Source organism: Podarcis erhardii, assembly GCF_964252035.2.
Source record: "Podarcis erhardii genome assembly, chromosome: 15".
Taxonomy (NCBI): Eukaryota; Metazoa; Chordata; class Lepidosauria; order Squamata; family Lacertidae; genus Podarcis; species Podarcis erhardii.
Window position 1 is genome coordinate 23,788,178 of NC_138505.1, and position 19,799 is coordinate 23,807,976.

The 19,799-nt window shown below is 48.8% G+C and overlaps 1 protein-coding gene across 4 annotated transcripts in view; it reads right to left on the reverse strand.

The window, feature by feature from the left end:
• The window catches only part of NF2 (NF2, moesin-ezrin-radixin like (MERLIN) tumor suppressor), a 97,583-nt gene that overhangs the window by 19,918 nt on the left and 57,866 nt on the right, over positions 1-19,799 (reverse strand). Inside the window, exons 12-16 of one of the 4 annotated variants that reach the window (XM_081841917.1) lie at positions 19,509-19,726; positions 17,154-17,259; positions 9,764-9,891; positions 7,588-7,747; positions 4,300-4,345 (exon numbers count right to left, since the gene is read on the reverse strand). In XM_081841917.1, the coding sequence (XP_081698043.1) occupies positions 4,310-4,345; positions 7,588-7,747; positions 9,764-9,891; positions 17,154-17,259; positions 19,509-19,726 (648 nt within the window). In that variant the 3' untranslated portion in view covers positions 4,300-4,309. Of the gene's footprint in view, positions 1-4,299; positions 4,346-7,587; positions 7,748-9,763; positions 9,895-17,153; positions 17,260-19,508; positions 19,727-19,799 lie in introns of all 4 variants that reach the window. The other 3 variants (XM_081841916.1, XM_081841915.1, XM_081841914.1) reach the window with 3 other exon arrangements.

The following is a 19,799-nucleotide window of genomic DNA, read 5'->3' on the forward strand; positions in this document are numbered from 1 at the left end:
AAGTGCTAACATGCATTTTTTAAAAGGAGAGCCTTAAATTCATAAATATTACAACTCTACACGGAAGCAAGCGATGCCTCTGATGGTCCTCACAATTCACAGATTACTTGCCCAATCTCTCAGTGGTAAGATTCAGAGATCAGGGGTACTCTTTGGAAAAAGGACTGCTGGTTCCTTCAGTCAGCAGCACGAAGATAAAGAAATAGCTCCCGAAATATAAACAATTCCCACAAAACCAGCAGGCTTCAAAGAGTCATCTGAAGATTCCATGGCAAATAGCCATCCAGCCTCTGTTTAAAAACTTCCAGTGAAGGATCACAACCAGATGAAAACTGGAGAAACAGCCCAAAGAAGTCCACAAATCTTTGATGGAGAAGACTCATCAAACAGTTTCACAAGCAGATACTTGATCTGAGAGAGCCATTTCATCAAATCATAGAGTTGGAAGGGACCCAAGGATCATCTAGTCCAACCCCCTGAAATGCAGGAATCACGGCTGAAGATTCCATGACAAATAGCCATCCAACCTCTGTTTAAAAACCTCCAGCAATGAGAGTTCTATACCTTCCAAGGTAGTCTGTTCCACTGTTGAACAGTTCTTACCATCAGAAAGTTCCTCCCACTGTTTAGTTGGAATTTCATTTCTTGTCATTCGGATCCGTTGTCTCAGGTCCTACCTCTGGAGCAGCAGAAAACAAGCTTGCTCCATCTTCCGCGTGACAGCGCTTCATATTACTAAGTTCCACGTGACATGCAATAGTACAGCTGTGCGAAATGGATCAGCTGCAACAGCTGCTCACGCAAAGGTGCTGCTGCATGTCTCATCCCTTTTTGAGCACCATTCTGAAAGTGGCTTGGTCTGGAACTGTTGGGAAATCAAACTCTGCAGCCTGGGCCTTGAGGGGAAAGTGAGTTTCGCAGGCAAAGTGACAGAGCAAAGCAGAGTGGCGAGGTACTCAAGGAGAGTGGGTTAGTTTAGGAAGGCAGGCAGTGAGAAAAAGACAACCTGAGATCTAACAGAAGGCAGAGGTTTAGACAAAGTCAACGCAGGCTCCAAAGGGTTTGACGCCACCATTTGCCCCACTGAGGACATGCTAGCCAGAAGTTCTAGATTGCCAAAGTAGCCTCATGTTGGCCTCAGTAACTTTTATGTTTGAAGAAAATCCCCCCCCCCCCCAAAAAAATGCTCATCTAAGATTTTGCATGTGCCAAAGACAAGATGCAATGGAGCAACAGGCCAGTGAAACCAAGTGTCATCACGGCAACCATTCATACTTTTTGGTCACTGATGGCTCACCTGCTTCCTTGGGGCACAAAACCAGCATGAAACCTCCCTGCTGCGTTGCCCCAGGTATATACTTAGCCTCAGGACCGGAAAGCTGCTTTTTAGCAAACAGACTAGCTACAAAGCCATCTTTGGACCTACCAGGACTTGAAGCCACCAAAAATAAGAGCTCCAGGGAAGAGATGGCATGGGAGGAACAATATTATCGTTCTTTCTGCTCTTCCCTTTCAAGATTCAATTTAGGAAGTGGACAGGGGGAAGTTTTTATCCCTGTCTTGTAACTTGAGGACTGGAGGGTATCCAAAGAAGCTGGAGGTTGGAAGATCCGGGACAGAGAAAAGAAAGGACTTCTTCATGCAGCACATAGTTAATCTGGGGAACACTTCTCCCGCAGTGATGACCACCACCTTAAAGGTAAAGGTAAAGGGACCCCTGACCATTAGGTCCAGTCGTAGCCGACTCTGGGGTTGCGGCGCTCATCTCACTTTATTGGCCAAGGGAGCCGGCGTACAGCTTCCGGGTCATGTGGCCAGCATGACTAACTAGAGCAGTGCACGGAAACACCATTTACCTTCCCGCCGGAGCGGCACCTATTTATCTACTTGCACTTTGACCTGCTTTCGAACTGCTAGGTTGGCAGGAGCAGGGACCGAGCAATGGGAGCTCACCCCTTCGTGGGGATTTGAACCTTCTGATCAGCAAGTCCTAGGCTCTGTGGTTTAACCCACTGCGCCACCCGCGTCCCTTACCTTAAAAGAGGATGAGGCAACCGCATGGAGGAAAAGGCTATCGGCAACTACTAGCCACAATTGTTATGCTCACAAATGCTATGCCTCCACCGTTGGAAGGAGCAACCACTCAGTCCATAGAGCATGACACTCTTAATCTCCGAGTAATGGATTCAAGTCCCATGTTGGACAAAAGATTCCTGCGTTGCAAGGGGTTGGACTAGATGAGCTTTAGGGATCCCTTCCATCTCTATGATTCTACCAGCTGGCGGCAACCACAGGGCAGGGACACTGCTCTTGTGTTCAGATCCTGCTTGCAGGTTTCCAGCAGGCACTGTAAGAACAGGATCCAGGCGAGATGGGCCACTGGCAGGCGCTTCAGATGTCCTTATGTAACGCTAGTGTGGCCAGTTAGCAGACTCTGAAAGCCCGCTCCCCCCCCACACACAAATCCCCCACGGCCCATCTTGAAAGGTGCCAACGATGACAAGCCGTTCCAACTAAGGATCGTCCTGCAGGAACAGCCTGGGTGGCATTCCTGCCCTTCACCGAGATCTGAACGGTTCTGCGGAGCAAACCGTGGGGGGCACGAAGCAGAGGTGCCAGAGCACCAGCCAATGAGGACGCTCGAGCAAAGGCTTCCAAAGACCAGGGAGCAGCTTTGAAGTGCTCGACTCGAACGGGAGAGAGCAAAAGCGGCAGCTTCAAAAAAAGGTTTCAGAAAGATTTATTTTTCAGAAGTTAAAAAAGGAGGAGGGGGAATGAATCAGCTGCCAAGGGAGGGGGGTGATTAATGAGGGGAGGGGGCAGGAGTTGAGGAACAGAGCCGAGGATTCAACTTTTGACTTTACCTGCAGGGTGGCAATTCTCTTCGTGGGGCAGAGGGAGAGGTGTCTGCCCCTCCCTTCCCCATCACGCATGCAGCCTAAAATGAGGAGGCATCGCTCCTGTTTTTGTGTAAGTGCTCCTCTGCCGTGGCTTTTTGAAGAGGAGGCGGAGAATTGGGAAAGGTCAAGCTTCTGAACGCAGAGGCCTCTCCAGGAAGCCAACCCTTCCATACTGTTGCTGTGATTTATTTGATAGTTCAGTTGGTAGAGAATGAGACTCTTCATCTCAGGGTCATGGGTTCGAGCCTCACGTTGGGCAAAAAAATTCCTGAACTGCAGGCGCCTGGACTAGACGAGCCTTGTGGTCCCTTCCAACTCTGTAATTCTACGTTTTCTCATTACCGCTACCCTCCACCATAATGTCCCGGGACAGGTTAAAGCAATTTAGAAATACAATATGAAAAACAGTTTAAAGCATGTTAACAGCCATGGGTACAGGGTGGGTCTTAAAAATATACAGCTCAAGCATCAAAGGTCAGGGTAAAGAGGGGTGTTCCTAGCCTACACATAACGAAGGTGCCAGGTTTGCTTCTGTGGCAAGGGAATTCCACAGCTTAGGAGCCACCACGGAGAAGGCCCTCTCCTGATTCACCCGTCCACTGAACTTCTGGGGGCAGAGGAACTACCAAGAGGGCCCCCTCTGGCAATCTTAATACCCAAGAGGGGCTTGTAGGGAAAGAGGCAGCCTTTTCAAATTTGGGGACTAAGTTGTTTAGGGGTTTAAATGTGAGCACCTCTAAACCAGGCCCAGAAATGAACTAGCAACCTGCTGTTACCTGTGTAATGGTGGGAGAAAGATGCACAGCTGTGTTTCGGATATACACTAAGTGAACAAATTTCCTAATAGAGTATTATTGATCTGTTGGGCTAAGTGAAGAAGCACAGGTGGCAGGATAAGCCTTTGCCAACCTGCTACCCTCCAGATGCTTTGGACTACAGCTCCCATCAGCCCCTTCCAGTGTGACCGTGCCCTTTAGCACCATATACCCGTGCTGACTAGGGGCTGATGGGAGTTGCGGTCCAAAAAATCTGGAGGGCCCCAGGCTGGCTGTTGCTCGCTGCCTTACTTCCCAATGCAAAACCTCCTTCTGTCAAGACTTGTCAATGTGTTAATTGTGACGGACTGGTGGAATTGCACCAAAAGTGGGGGGACGCGGCAAAAAAGGAGGAGAGGTCCCCTCCAGCATCACACCCTCCGGGAGGAGGGGTAGCATAAGGCTCCTGACCCGTTTGCCAGATTTCACCCTCACAAGGACCCTGCGTGGGGTGACAAGCTCCAACAGCCCTGCCGGGTGTGGTGAAAGGCAGTGGATTTCCCACAAGCAAGCTCATGCAGGGGTTAGTAAGAGACAGGTGGCCATCCCATCACCGCACGCAAAGAAATCTTGGAATAACCTACTTGGAAGGTCTCAAATGCAGATAGGTCTTCTGCCCTGGGCTTGAGGCTAAACCGGCAAAATGAGAAACAAACACACAAAAGAAGAGGTCCTCTGTGAAATCGAGAGTGTCAACGTTCCCAGGTCGCGTCTTCCTCAAAGTAAGTGTGAAAATTGGGTTGGCGGTTCTATAGCTCACTGGGCACTATCTCCTCCAGAAAGCTCTCTTGCCGAAGGCTCACTCAAAGTCCCATTTCAACGGGACTCGCATAGGAAAACATTGTGGGCGAGGATTGTATTCCATTTTCATTGGAGGGCAAGCCAAAATGCTACAGGCCAAGCCCGGCAGTTGGATAGCTTTAGCACAGCAGCACTTAATCCCTCTGGAACTCCCTGCCTCTTGACATCAGGCAAGAGCCTTCACTGTACTCTTTGTAGCACCTGCTAAAGACGTTTTTGTTTAGACAGGCCTACCCAGACATGTAGGATGTCGGTGTATGTTTTAATCTGTTTTTAATTTATTGCTGATTTTGTCTTTTGACTGCTTTGAATAGTTGTTTTAGCTGAGAATAGTTGTTTTAGCACAGAGAGGTTAGGCTGGCCTCAACTAGAGCCAGGGCCTTTTCGGCCGCGGCTCCAATCTGGTGGAACGCTCTGTCACAAGAGACCAGGGCCCTGCAGGACTTGACATCTTTCCGCAGGGCCTGCAAGACAGAGCTGTTCCACCAGGCCTTTGGTCAGGGCGCAGCCTGACCCCCCTCCTCTGGCAATCTGCACAGAATTTTGCTTATTGGTTGCCATCAATTTGATTTTAATTAATTTTTATAATGAAATGTTTTTAGAATCATTGGACTATTTTGATTGTTGTTAGCCGCCCTGAGCCCAGCTTCAGCTGGGGAGGGCGGGATATAAATAAAATTTATTATTATTATTATTATTATAATTATTATTATTATTATTAAAATGTATGATTTCAGTAGGCACCGGAAGAAGCCTCAGACTTGTTTTGTGCACCAGGATAATGGCAGTCACCCTGCAACCTTGACCCTCCCCCTCCCCCTCCTGACAAGCAGCAGTAATGCTGCCGCACAGAGGTCAGGGGTGCATGGGTGCCCCTCCCTGCCCGTCCCACTTCAGTCCATCCCAAAACGACAAGCTGCCCTTCCTAAAATCATATTTTCTACATATTAATGATATAAGAGCCTCCTTTGCATCTGGACATATAGAGTTAAAAAGAAAAAGAAATCAGAAATGGGTCCCATGTCCTGGGCTGAGGTTAAAAGGTGGGTCCTGGGTCGAAATATGTTGACGGTACTGTCACAAGCCAATATGGTGCCGTGGTTAGAGTGGCAGGCTAGGAGCTGGGAGAGACCTGGGTTCGAATCCCCCGTTCAGCCATGAAGCTTGCTGGGTGACCTTGGGGGCCAGTCTCTGCCCCACTCAGCCTAACCTACCTCACAGGGCTGTTGTAGGAATTAGAGGAGGGGGAACCACGTCTGACACCTTGAGCTCCTTAGAGGTGAAAGGGGAAAAAGGTGGGACACAAATGAAACAAATGAATAAATAAAGTAACAAAATCCGAGTAGGAAATAAATCAAAATAAAACAAAGCAGAGATGAGATGAGATGAAGCAACTCAGGTTTCTCGTCTACAACGATCCTCCCTCCATCTGCCAAGGGATTTTTTTAATAGAAAGCTTGTTATCTTTGGCTTAAAGGAGCGATTCCTTGCTGACAAAGTCTCCTGGGATTCCAAAGAGATATTCAAGGCAATCCAAAGATTTCCCTCTTCTCAGCAAATACTTCAACCTTGCTGAATCCCGCAACGATGGGAGAAGAATGATTTCAAAACAGCAGGTCAACCAGGCAGAGAGCTGAGGCAATTATTCCTCTTGTAACCAAACGTGGCACACAAAGGGAAGCACAGACATTCAACAGTCAAATGAATTTTTAACTTTTTTTTGGGCTGAGATCAGCAATATGGGAAATGAGGCTCTGAAATGATGCCTAAGTAGAACCTCTCCATCCAGGAGCAGTATGCTGCTGAATACCAGCTGCTGGGCTGCAACGGCAGAAAAAAGATTCTGGTTTTATGCAACTGGCCAGCCACAGAGTTGGACCACGTGGGCCTCTGGCGGGGAATCCTACACGGCCCTTGTGAAATATATTGCCTTCCCCCTCTCTCACTCCAATACCTTTTCCCTGCTGCAGCTCTACGTGTTATGAAATGAAGGAGATCTCCAGCCCCATTCTGTGCACTCTTCTCTGCCCCCCTGCTCCTGGAAGCCCTATAAGAACCTGCTACAAGAGAGGGACTGTGAGTGACATTGGTGGGGCAGGAGGTTTCTAGGACCAAAGTGAAACTGTAAAGCTCCTCTGTTATTTTTTTGCTATTGGACACTGCGTCTTGGTGCTGTTGCAATAGGGGTTGGACACTGACCAGTGGCAGTACCTTTTCGGTGGTGGCTCCCTGGTTATGGAATGCCCCCTCTAGTCAGGTGCACCTGTCTCCTTTATTATTAAATTTCTGGTGGAATTGGAAAACATTCCTTCCCCCGCCCCCCGCCCCCAAGCATTAGGTGGCTGAGAAACACTCAATGGGAGTTGTGCAACAGCAACACCTGGAAAGCCAAAGATTCCTCTAGTCTTCTCAGGTTCTCTAAGGAAATTACCAGTTCTTTTTTTTCTTAAAAAAAATGTTTAGGGGTACTCTCATTTTCCTACTCATATTGAAATACCGTCCCTCAATGAGGCCAAACTTAGATTCACAAAATGTTTAGGGGTATGCGTACCCTTGCGTCCCCTCCAGAAAAAAAGCACTGGAAATTACTAAATGCAAGAGGCACTTTTACAGCCACCGTGCAATGCTGGTTCCGTGGCAGCATGGACACTTCGGAGCTCCCTGCCTATTGAGATCAGGCAGCTTCACTGTGCCCTTTTTGACACCTGCTGGAAGCATTTGATTTAGGCAAAGGCTACTCAGATACATAGAATCTTGAATTGCATTTTCATCTGATTTTTAGCTTACTGTTGATTTCAGCTATTACTGTTTTTCAACGTTTTCAATAGGCATTTTTAACTGTTTTTCTACTGACAATGTGAATGTCTTGTTCTTTTTGCAAACAGCTTTGAGGGGGCTCTTGTATATAAATTTTATGAAATAAAAATAAAATAATTAAATAAAGGCGCTCTCCAAAACTCGGCACAAGGTCTCTCTCTCTCTCCCTGCACGACATGTCCTGAACTGACCTCGGCTGCATTTTTACGCACCAAGAAATCCCGTTTTTTACGCAGTGGCGTGGCCTACGATACCTTCTTGATGGTGTTGTGCTTGCTGCTGCCCCGCTCGTTGTTCTCGCTGTGTAAGATGTCCATCGCCGTCTCCCTCTCCTTCAGCTTCAGAGCCTCGATCTCGGTCTTCAGCTCGTTCAGCTGCTCCTGGAGGTGCTTGCTTTTCTCCATGTACTCCACCCTGTGCAACGACACACACAGACACACACATACACACAGAGTGCCTGCCGTTAGCTGCGAAACCAAACAATTTTTGCAGACGCAGCTAAAGTAGATAGGCTTCTCATTTAATTATCCCTGAAGCGCTGCCTGGAGGATGAAACCGATGACATTGCTTTGAAATGCATCAAAAAAGCTTCGCTAAAGCAGAGGTGGGTTGTTGTTTTTTCTTTCCCACCCGTCCTCACAAAGCTGCAGGTCTGGAACAGGTGACTGAATGTCATCTGGACCAGCCTACCAGCCTGGTAGTCAGATAAGCAATTCAGAAGCTGCAAATCACAGAACTGTAGAATTGGAAGGGACCTAGGGAGCCATCTAGTCCAACCCCTGAAATGCAGGAATCACAGCTAAATCCTGAACCACGGAACTACCTTTTCTACTCCAGAATAGACAGAGGTGTGCCGACATGCCTACAATATGACACCGCTCAGCTGTCTTTGGGCATCACCTCCGCTGCGTTAGGTAAAATGATGAAGGGAGAGCAACCCGCAAAGTTGTCACGGCCTCAGAGCAAGATTTGTCAGAGGCAGAGTACTCCGGGAACTGCAGCTTCAGGGGTGAGACAGACCCATGCTTAGGGCCGCACTGCACCTAAGCCTGCATCCCTTACACAGAACCTCAAGCAGACACCACTGTCGCCAGACTCTGATGGCTGGTGCAGAGACACCTCAGGGGATCAAGAGAGTCCCATGGTGCTGGGATAGTCCAGTCAGCAGAGCACGAAACTCTTAATCTCAGGCAATGGGTTCGACTCCCACGTTGGATAAAAGATCCCTGCACTGAAGGTGGTTGGGCCAGATGACCCTCATGGTGCCTTCCAACTCTGCAATGCTATGATTCTATTATTCTAATGTGAAATTTCCCACACGTTGAAACCCCATTGCTTGGAGAAAAACAAAGGGGGCAGAAGAAAGCACTGCTGGCCAGTTAACTGACCAGGACACAGTGGCAGGGCTTCCAGATAATTGAAACAGTGCTATAAAACTCAGCTCCAGGCCTTCACTGAGACAACTTGGATGTTTGGTATCAACTGAGGGGTTGCTGTCCATGGTCCTGAACCCAAACTTTGACTGGTCTCCGGAGTGCTGACTTTGACTTGCCTTGGAATCCTGCCTGCCTGGAGCACCAGGAACTGCAAACCTCCACTAGATCAGGACATTACCCTTCCTTGGTAGTGGGACATGGGAAAAATCTGAGATGCTTGCAGTGCCCAAGTTGAGAAAGCTTAGGAGACTGGGGAGAATTTTGAGGGCTAGTCAGAGAGGCTTAGATGGCCACATTTGGCCCCCCAGGGCTGAGGTTTGCCATCTCTGCCATAGAGTGTCGGTGTAGATCAGAGATGAGGAACCTTTCTGGCCAGCAAGTCAGATCACTATCTCCCCACCCCCACTGGACAACTTTGGCGAGTAGATGGGGCCAACCGACTGTCAATCATCTGACATCATGATGACATCAAGTGACTGAGAAATGGACAGTCCCACCCACTGGTACAAGTTGAGGGTGAGAGGAGGGGTCTGCTTCGCAAGCACGTTTGCTGCAGGGTATGCACTAGCGGAGCAGCACCCAGAAGGACTGAACCCTGCACCCACCAGTTGATGAATGGAAGGTTCAGTCCTGCTGGTTGCACCTTTCCAGTGGTTTACAAACTGATGAAGCTGTACCCAGCAGGACTGAATCCAGCCCCCAACAGCCGACATCATCCAGCGACGTTCAGCTGGTGGACAGGTGGGCATGGCTTGGGGGAAATGGCCTCGTGGGCCAAAGTGAACCCTCCTGGTGGGCCACGATTGGTCCACAGGCCCCACATCATGCTGTAGACAATATTGAGCTAGATCAAAGCATGGTCTGATATGATCTCAGTCAGCTTCCTATGCTTTTAAGTTAAATGTCACATTGAAAGAAGGGTGGGTGGAATCTGCATTGTGCCCATGCAGCGCCACGAGCCTATGAGTTACCACAGTCAAGAAGGAGTACGCACTTCTCTTTCTCTATCTCCATGGACAACCTCTTCATGTCGGTATCCTTGAAGTCAAAGGAGAGGCTTTCGCTGATGAGGTTGAAGGTTGGCATGTCAGCAGGGAGCGCCGTTGAGCCTGAGTTCATCGGCTGCTAAAGGCAAAGCAGAGATTAGTCACCCACTGCAGGTTGCTATTATTATCAGTCAAAAATGTATATGCCGCTTGATGCAGAGATTTGCATTTTTATTTTGATGGTATTTCATGTTGTAATGCTGTCCTCTATCCTGAATTAGAAGAGCATCAGAAGAAGCTTGCTGGATCAGGGCCAAAGGCCCATTTAGTCCAGCCACATGTTCTCACAGTGCCCAACCAGTTACAGATAGGTAGCCGTGTTGGTCTGCCATAGTCAAAACAAAACAAATTCCTTCCAGTAGCACCTTAAAGACCAACTAAGTCAGTTCTTGGTATGAGCTTTCGTGTGCATGCACACTTGTGTGTGTATCTGAAGAAGTGTGCATGCACACGAAAGCTCATACCAAGAACTGACTTAGTTGGTCTTTAAGGTGCTACTGGAAGGAATTTGTTTTGTAGTGCCCAACCAGATGCTCCAAAGGGAAGACCAGAAGCAGGATCCGAGCACAAGAATACTCTCCCCTCTTGTGGTTTCCAACAACTGGCATTCAGAAGGATTGCTGCTTCTGGCCATGCAGATGGAGCATAGCCATTGTGGCTAGGAGCCATTATATGATACAGGGATATGGATATACTTTAATAGCGTAATACAGCAGTACCTCTGGATGCGAACGGGATCCGTTCCAGAGCCCCGTTCGCATCCCAAAGCGAACGTAAGACGCGACTGCACATCTGCGCATGCGCGGGTCACGTTTCGCCACCTCTGCACATGTGCGTGGTGTCGTTTTGAGCATCTGCGCATGTGCGAGCCACGAAACCCAGAAGTAACACGCTCCGTTACTTCCGGGTCGCCGTGGAGCACAACCTGAAAATATTTAAGCTGAAGTGTATTCATCCGGAGGTATGACTGTATCTCAATATAATTGAGGCAAATAAGCAGGCTACAAGTATAAAAACCAAGTACGCCAACATTAAAAAATAAAAGCATCCAGAATCAAAACAGACAATCAAACAATCCCATTGTAACATTAACATATAAACATGCAATGCAACAACCCAATTAATCCAGCAGAGCAATTAAAACAAGGAGGCCCAGGTTGAGGTCAACGGTAGTTGCCCGCCCATAATGTTTCCTAGCAGGACAGGTGAGAGCGAAGAGGCACCTGGGTAACAAGATATACTTACCAGCAGGTGCCTGGACACTTTATGGACATCCTGGCCCCATCAGTAACCAGCTGCGTTCTTGCATCTAATTTAATGCCAATAAGAAAGTACAGTTGGTCTCACTGCAGGAAACACACTTAACCCCTTTGTTATTTTTAACAGGTCGCTGGACGTGGTTTTACTCCAGCAGGTTTTTTTGCACAGATCACAATTCCTGTAGCACGAGTCTGATTGCTCTCTGATTCTGATTGCTATGTCTGGGGCTGGGCTAGTGATGGGATGGTTTTATTTGCCTTCTGCGGCTTGTGGATTGGCTCGTCTCTGAATCCCCATGGAGCAATTTTGCTCTGCCCGTGTCTTCTGCAAAGCGCATCATGTCTTGGGGTTGTGTGGGCAGCTGGGAGTGGGAGATGAGTGGCGGATAGATGATCCTGCCTCGTGGCATGACCAGGTAGGCCTTTTGTGCCTCTCAATGCCGCAAGCCTGTGAATCTGACATTTATTCAGTGCCGGGGATGTGTGATAGAAACCCACACTACAAATTGGTCAGAGCAGCGGAGCTGATAACCATAACTCTTCCGGACAGCTGATGCCAAGAAGAAGGGCTTCAGGCTGAATGGATTTTACAACTCACTTGAAAAGCCTCAGAGATCAACGTCAAGCACAATTGTTTAGACCACAGGTCCTGGCTGAAATGCGGATGCCGGAGAAGAAGAACAATGTGTACAAAAGCCACTGAAGCCTGTTGCAGCGATGCAAAGTGCCTTCCATCCAGTTATTAACCTTCCCTTGCTTTTCCCGGGTGTGAGTCTGTGTGCTACTGTGTCCTAATGATGGAGGCACCAAATATCTGAAAGGCCACCTCCTTCCCTACAGATCCCCTAGGTTTGTAAAGATTGGCAGTACGTAAGACCATAAAAAGAGCATGCTGGATTAGTCAAGTCACCCATCTAGTCCCACATTCTGTTTCCACAGTGGCCAACCAGATGCCTGTGGGAAACACCTGCTTTGCCGTGACTACAGGCCTACCTGGATGGTCGTTTCCAGAGGGTGATGCCTGGGGAGTGCTGTCCGTCCCCATGGAGCCTTCAACATGGGGGGGTTGCCCAGGGTTCAATTTTATCCGCTATGCTGCTCAACGTCTACATGAAACCACTGAGTGGGGTCAGCAATATGCTGATGGCACACAGCTTTGCTATTCCCTTATATCTGCAGCTGGGGCAGAGGATGCGCTGGACCAATGTCTTGCCTCAGTAATGGACTGGATGAGAGCCAACAAGTTGAAGCTCAATCCAGGTTTCAGGCAGCGGATATGCCTGGAGATTAAACCAGGGACTCTTTGCATCTGAGGTACAGATGGTTCCCTAGACCAGATGGATGGCAGGTGGCCCTCTCTTGATGGAGTCATACCATCTCTGAAGGATTAGGTATGTAGCTTGGGTGTACTTCTGGGTCCACTGCTGTTGCTTGAGACTCCAGTGGTCTCGGCAACATGGAGAGTCTTCCATCAGCTTTGGCTCGTGGCCCAGCTGCACCCCTATCTAGACAGGGATACCCTAACTTAATCATCATCATCATTGTAACAACTTTATTATTTATACCCCACCCATCTGGCTGGGTTTCCCCAGCCACTCTGGGTGACTTACAGCACATTAAAAAGTCTTCTGTCATCTTCGCTCCGGTAACCTCTAGGTTAGATTACTGCAACATGCTCTTCTTGTGTTTCCCTCTTAAACTAAAGTGTTAGGGATTTAACCACTGAGATGTCTTCCAATGCTCCAGCCTCCAGTTTCAAGCAGCAGGCAGTCTCACCCCGTAATAAGTAACTTTACTCCATGGTAGGTATGCTAGCTTGAACCAACACAGTAAGCATCTTGCCTGCTCATTGCTCTCCTGCTAGTTTTTGCATCCCTATCTACTGAAAATTCTCAAGACAACCCTAGGGAAAGCAAGGGACAATGAGAGGAACAGCACCCGAACTGCATTGATTCAGAAATATTCTTGTTCACCACCTGTGAGAATCATTTCCTTTCAGAGCCAATAAGTCGGCGTTCTAAGCATTCCCACGGGCCACGAGTGAAAGAGGATTGTGTCAGGCCCCTTTAAGAGATCCTCGGGAGAGATAGCAGCGGGCTGTATTTTTCAAAATGGATAAGCTCTTCTCTTATGAAACATTTCTGGGATTGATGCAGCTGGAGGGGTGGAGCCAAACTGCCGCTGTCTTACAATCTTCCTCTTAATTATACTTCGGTTCCAGGGGCAAAAATATACTTGCAATGCCTGCTGATTAGCTCCCAATGAAAACCTGGGGTGCATGCATGATAAGGAAGCCTTGTTTTGTTTTGCAGAGTTTAGTCAAGGACAAACTGGCCTGATGCTCATCGTGCAACTGACAGTCCTCCCAAACCAGGGTGCTTTGAACACCGGAATGTTTTGCATCTCACCTTCGCAATGAATGAACTCTAGGGCCTGAGGACCCCAGGTAAAATAGTCTTTCTCCCAATTCATAATAACATAAGGCTTAGCAACTGCATACAGCATTTCAAAGGTTCAGAGTGCTCTGTAAACCTTACTACATATGTGACAGCACTGGAAAGAAACCAATGTTCTAGTGTGGCCCCACCAACACTTTGGAACTCCCTGCCTATGGCCATCAGGCAGGTGCCCTCACTGTAATCTTTTCAGTGACTTCTCAAAACATTGTTTTTTGATTAGGCAAGCCTATCCAGAAATGTACCAGCCAAGGTAATGGTTAGAGAAGCTCATGTTAGTCTTTCCCAACCTGGTGCCCTCTAAAGATTTTTATCTACAACTCCTGCCAGCCCCACTGGCTTAAAAAAACAGTGAATTCTTAGAAAGGAGAGAGAGAGAGAGGGGGGGGGGAGAATGGAAGTTCCATACCAGGAGTGGCGCTCCTGATGTTGTTGCACTACAACTCCCATCTCGCCTCACCATTGCCCACGCTTGCTGGGACTGATGGGAGTTGGAGTCCAGCAACATTAGGAGGGTCAAAGGTTTCCCAGCCACACTCTGCAGCAACCTTCACTGACCTGGTGCCCTACAGGTGTTTTGAACAACAATTCCCATCAGCCGCAGCCAGCACAGGTAGCCCAAAACATCTGGAGGGCACCAGGTTGGTGAAGTCTGCACGACAGGGTTGTTGTTAAGATTACGGAGAGAAACAATGAATCTTTAAGAGGGGCCAAGTGATTGTGACAAATACTGTTGCTTCTGTCACCGTAAAAGCAGTCTTTCAGAGATCAGTCCTGCTTCAAACTTATTGCAATCCTTGCATCTCCATCCATCCTCCTGGTTTCTCCATACAGCGCTTTCTGCCTTTGGGGGGATTGGGACATAACTCAGTGGTACAGCATCTGCTCTGCATGCAGAAGGTCCCAAATTCAATCCCCAGCATCTCCAGGGAGGTATGGGAATGCTAGCTGCTGAAACTCTGAAGAGCTGATGCCATACAACGTCAACAGTACTAAGCTAGATGGAGCGATTAAGTCTGACTTGGTCTAAAGACCGCTTCCTACATTCCCCATGCCAGACTGGATCAGGCCAGTGGCCCATCTAGTCCAGCGTTCTGTTCCCACAGTGGGCAACCCGGTCGCCTAGGGGGAGCCCACAATCTGGACCCAGGCTCAAGAGAACCCTTTCCTCCAGTTGTTTCCAGCAACTGCTATTCAGAAGCAATACAAGCGATGCTTGTAGCCTCCGATAGCCCTATCCTCCATGAATTTGTCTAATGCTCTTTTAAAAGCATCTAAGTTGCTGGCCATTGCTACATCTTCTGGGATGTATCTTTCCGTATCTTGAGTGTGCACTCAAGAAGTGAAGAAGTGCTTTGTCTGTCCTGCATTGCAATCGCCCACAAGCGCAATCGCTGGCACCAGACCCATTTAAAGTCAGGGGCTCTTGTAGGGGAAAGCCAGACAGGCTGAGAGTGTTTGTTCCGAAGATTGTCTCCGACAGAACACCCGAGCAACCGGTGTTTCAACTCAAGGGGCCTCTGGCTAGAAATGGCAGGCTCATTTCGGCACCGCAGCCAGTGCTCTTAAAAGCTTCTGAACGTTAGCAGACAGCCTCAGAGAACTGGGGGGGGGGGGAGAGAGCGGGGAGCCATTAAATCCAAGCCACCTTTGTTCTGCTTGTTTAAACACTCACTCAGGGTGATGCAGTACCGAAGACAAATTGGGATGGTGAGAGAGCCTGGGTAAAACTGATGTAAAAGAAACCTGTTTGTGGGGTTTATTTGTGACAGCACAGAACACAACTTGCACACCCTTCTCTGTGCAACAAGAGTGAACAATTCAGCGCTGGGGGCGCTGGAAGCTTCCTGGAGCTCTAAATTAAATGCTGGTTGTGCGTGTATGTGAGGGACTGCATCATTTGAATCCCCTCAATTGCGATGGACACTATCAAGTAGCGCTTCACACGCTTCTGCCATGGCATTATAAATATGTATTTGCCTTCTGTGTTGCCATTAGCAGGCTGCTGGCAGGAGTCTTCCCAGGTAAGGGATCAGCCCGCACCCTAGACTTGGCCATCCCAGTGAGGGGGTGCAAGAGCTGCTGATTCCTGGGGTTGGGGTTCTGTGGTGAAGGCCATAGCTCAGGGGGGCAGAGCATCTGCTTTGCATGCAGAAAGCCCCGGGTTCAATCACCAAAGGATGCAGGAATAGGTGGGAATGTGCTACATCATAAATCCTGGCAATCTGCTGCCAGCCAGTGTTGACAGTACTGAGCTAGATGGACCAAAGATCTGACTGCAGCTTCCTGGGTTTGTAACAGTTCCGCGTGGCTTTTCTACAGATCCAGGGGTAGCGTAGTCACTTGCCCAATGGGACTCCCGCCCACCCCAAATCTGCTCTGAAGGTTTGGGGAACCCCTCTCAGATATTTAGGGGGTTACAGAGGGAGTGCCTTTGTGCAATCAGAAATCCTTGCACTGGGGGGGGGGATGCGTTACTCAGTGCTACTTTGGGCGCAGTCCTTTAACTTTTATCTTATTCTTCAAGTTGCCCGTGTCCCTCTCTTCAACTTAAGAGCCCCTGGGACTGGGATGTTCTCTGTTGCATTGCGCTGCTCTTTGCTCTGTCAAATCCAAGCCCTGGCACAGTGCTTGCTACGAACAAAGCGAAATAAATGGGACACCAGAACCGCAGAGGGCGACACGGAAGCTCAGTGCCGCTCCATAACGGCAAGTTCTGTCGGTTAACAAATGTGGGCATTTAACAAAAGCCCAGTGTTTTGCTCCTCATAAAAAAGTCTGTGGCCTTCCAGTTTAATTGGAGGTCTTGTTATTTTTCTGCCAAGAGTGATAATGACAAAGGGATTAAAGGAGCCGACCATGTGCTGAAAACTCCGGGAACAGATGCCCAAATTACTCTGAGCTGAAAACTGACTGATTATGATCACCAAACACACAGCAGGTCGTCTTGTAGGAGCCCTGACAATGAGGAAGAATCCCCAAAGCGTCCCCTGCCAACTTTTTTTTTTTTTTTTAAGGAAGAATTTTATAGCCTTTGATTTGTAACCTGGAAATCCAGACACTGAAGTGGAACCCCTGATCATCACGCCTTTTATTTTTAAAATGAATACAATTTCTAGACCTCATAGAAAACTGGAGCGACAAGCTTTGAGCAGTTTCTGTTAAAAGCAGCATCAGAACATGTGGCTTTGGATGATGATAATGATTTCTATACTGCACTTCATCCCAGGATCACAGGGTGGTTTAAAATATAAAGAAACAAAAATGCATAACATGGTAACAAACAAAAGCAACAACCCCCCTGCTACACACACAGAGTTTAAAAGGCCATAGATTGTTTAAATAGCCAAAGGCCTGGGAGAAGAGGAATGTTTTCGCCTGGCGCCTAAAGATATGTAATGAAGGTGCCAGGCAAGCCTCCCTGGGGAGAGCATCCCACAAAAGGGGAGCCACTGCAGAAAAGCAGAAAATTGTATATAAAGCCAGCAAAGGAACAGCTCTGCTCAGTTTGCATAATTGCAATGCTGGGCTTCTGGTTGCAGATCTTAGAGGATGCCCCGGGGCAAGCAGCACAGACTCACCAGGGGCAAAATGATGCCCCTATGTATAAAACGTTTTCTTACTGTGTAAGACGACTTGCTGGTTATTTCCAATAGCTTCTGCTTGGCTCTTCGCTCAGAGTCTCGAGCTTCCTGGAGGTCCTGCTTGAGCTGATCGGCCTCCTTCGCCCTGCACACAAGCAAAATACGAAAGAGGTGGTCAAGGGGCCTAAACGAGGCAGTGGTGGGCCAAATCCAACACCCTACCCCAGCCTTTGCCACCTTGGCAATGTTTTTACAGTTCTCTCCAGATAATCTGGACTCCAATTCCCATCATCCCCAGGCAGCACAGCCATTTTGGACTGCAATTCCCCTCAGCCCCCAGCCCCCGTGCTGGGAACTGAAGTCCAAAATGGCTGTGCTGCCTGGGGATGATGGGAGTTGCAGTCCAAATCATCTGGATGGCACCCGGATGGCAAAGGCTGCCTCTACCCACAATGCTCTCCTTCCCCAAATGGCAGGAAACAGCAGCGCTTCATCCGTCTTGACTGTTGTCCCGGGAAGGAGAAATGAAATGAGGGGGTGAGGGGGTAGGGAGAGAAAAACTGGTTTTTGACTGTTGTCCAGGACAGGTTCTGCTTCCCACCCCCCAGCAGCAGAAGCTTCTATCTTCTAAAATGCAGGCTGCAGAACTTTTTGCCCTCCGGATGTTGCTGGACAATAATTCCCACCAGTTCTAACCACTGGCCATGGTGGCTGAGGCTGATGGGAAATGGAGTCCAACAGCACCCAGAGGGCCAGAGGTTCTCCCAGCCTTCTTCTACACGCTAGTCTCATGCCACTAAGGGTGGTTTCGACCACCCATCTAAGGAAAGACAAGCACCACTGAATTACGGCATTGGAGGTTTCAAGAACCACTGCCTACCCCTCATCCTCGAGAGGTTCCTCTGAAGCGGTTGAGGGGGTGGGGGGTAAAGAGGAGAGAGAAAACAAGTAATCAGATCTTCTGAACAATATCCGGCGTTGATGTTTTTGGCAAGCGGGGCAGAGGTATAAAGGAAGGAGGAGAAAGTTACCAAGCGGGCAAAGACAGAAGCCCAGACACAGGAGCGGGGGAAAGTAGTAGTTCAGAATGAAATTAAGGCTATTGTTAATTCACCCACTAATGAATGCAATTTATGACAAAAGCCCTTGGCAGCGGCCCTTGTATGCCCAGAGGACCACGGAGACGGAGGCCTGGCATGCGGTGGGAGCCTTGTGATTGGCCGGGAGAGGAGGGGGAGATCTGGAGCGAGATATTGGGACAAGGGAGGGGGAGAGTAATGAATTTGGTGTTTTAATATCTAGAGGCGAAAAACTTAATTAATGGCATCTGAATGCTTTGGAGACGGCAGCGTGGCGGTTCTTGAGCAGCTGAAGACCCAGTGGGGGCCCAGGCCTGAGGGCTTGGCAAGATGGTGCATCTCGGCGCTGGGGTGCTCAGCCGAAGTGTGTGCGTGGCGAGGGGGGAAGCTAGGGATTGCAGTAGGGCCAAGGTGCGTGTGAAAAGGATGGGATCACAACACGCCATCCCAAGGAAATCAAGGAGTTCACCTGTACTGAACTGGTTTATAAGAGGCATTTGTCTAGTGCTTCAGATCATTCCATGCTCGTTGGCCATGCCCACACCTGAAGGACCAGGTGCATAGCCTGGGAGTCATTTTGGGCTCACAGCTGTCCATGGAGGTGCAGGTTAATTCCAGGGTGGCTGCTCCATCTGGTATGCTGGCTGAGACCTTACCTGTCCTGCCAGGGTGGTGCATGCTCTGGTTATCTCCCACTTGGACTACTGCAACGCACTCTACATGGGGCTACCTTTGAAGGTGACCTGGAAACTACAACTAATCCAGAACGCGGCAGCTAGACAGGTGACTGGGAGCGGGCGCTAGGAAGGTATAACATCGGTCCTGAAAGACCTACATTGGCTCCCAGTACGTTGCATGGTGCTGACCTGTAAAGCCCTAAATGGCCCTGTATACCTGAAGGAGTGTCTCCACCCCCATCATTCAGCTCCGACACTAAGATCCAAATCCGAGGATCTTCTGGCTGTTCCCTCACTGTGAGGAGTGAGGTTACTGGAAACCAGGCAGAGGGCCTTCTTGGTAGTGGCTCCCTCCCTGTGGAACACCCTCCCATCAGATGTCAAGGAAATAAACAACTATCTGACTTTTAGAAGACACATGATGGCAGCCCTTTTTAGGGAAGTTTTTTAGGGAAGTTTTTAATGTTTGGTGCTTTACTGTGTTTTTAATATTCTGTTGGGAGCCACCCAATAAAATTAGTAGTAGTAGTAGACTTTAACTTTGTGCTACACTGGGCACAACCCAATGGCAAGAAAAACAAGGAATGAAATGCTTCAAAGCCCCCAAACCAGTGGATGTGCTTCCCTCCCCGCCTGACCTTCGCTCCGACTCTTCCGCCATCTTCAGCGCCAGCATCTCTGCCTCCAGCACCTTCTGCTCCATCAGCCGTTTCTCCTCCTCAGTCCGGATGGCTGTGGCTTTGATCCGCTGCATCTCCTGCTCTGCCTCGGCGGCTTTCTGAGCCAGGAGCTTCGCTTCCTCTTCCGTGATCTGAGCTTTCTCGGCCAGCAAGTCTGCCGTTTCTTCGGATCTCATCTGAGCAAGAAGGGTGGAGAATTACACACAAGGGGCTCTGATGCAGCAGCAATGTGCCACTGGTTTGGCTAGA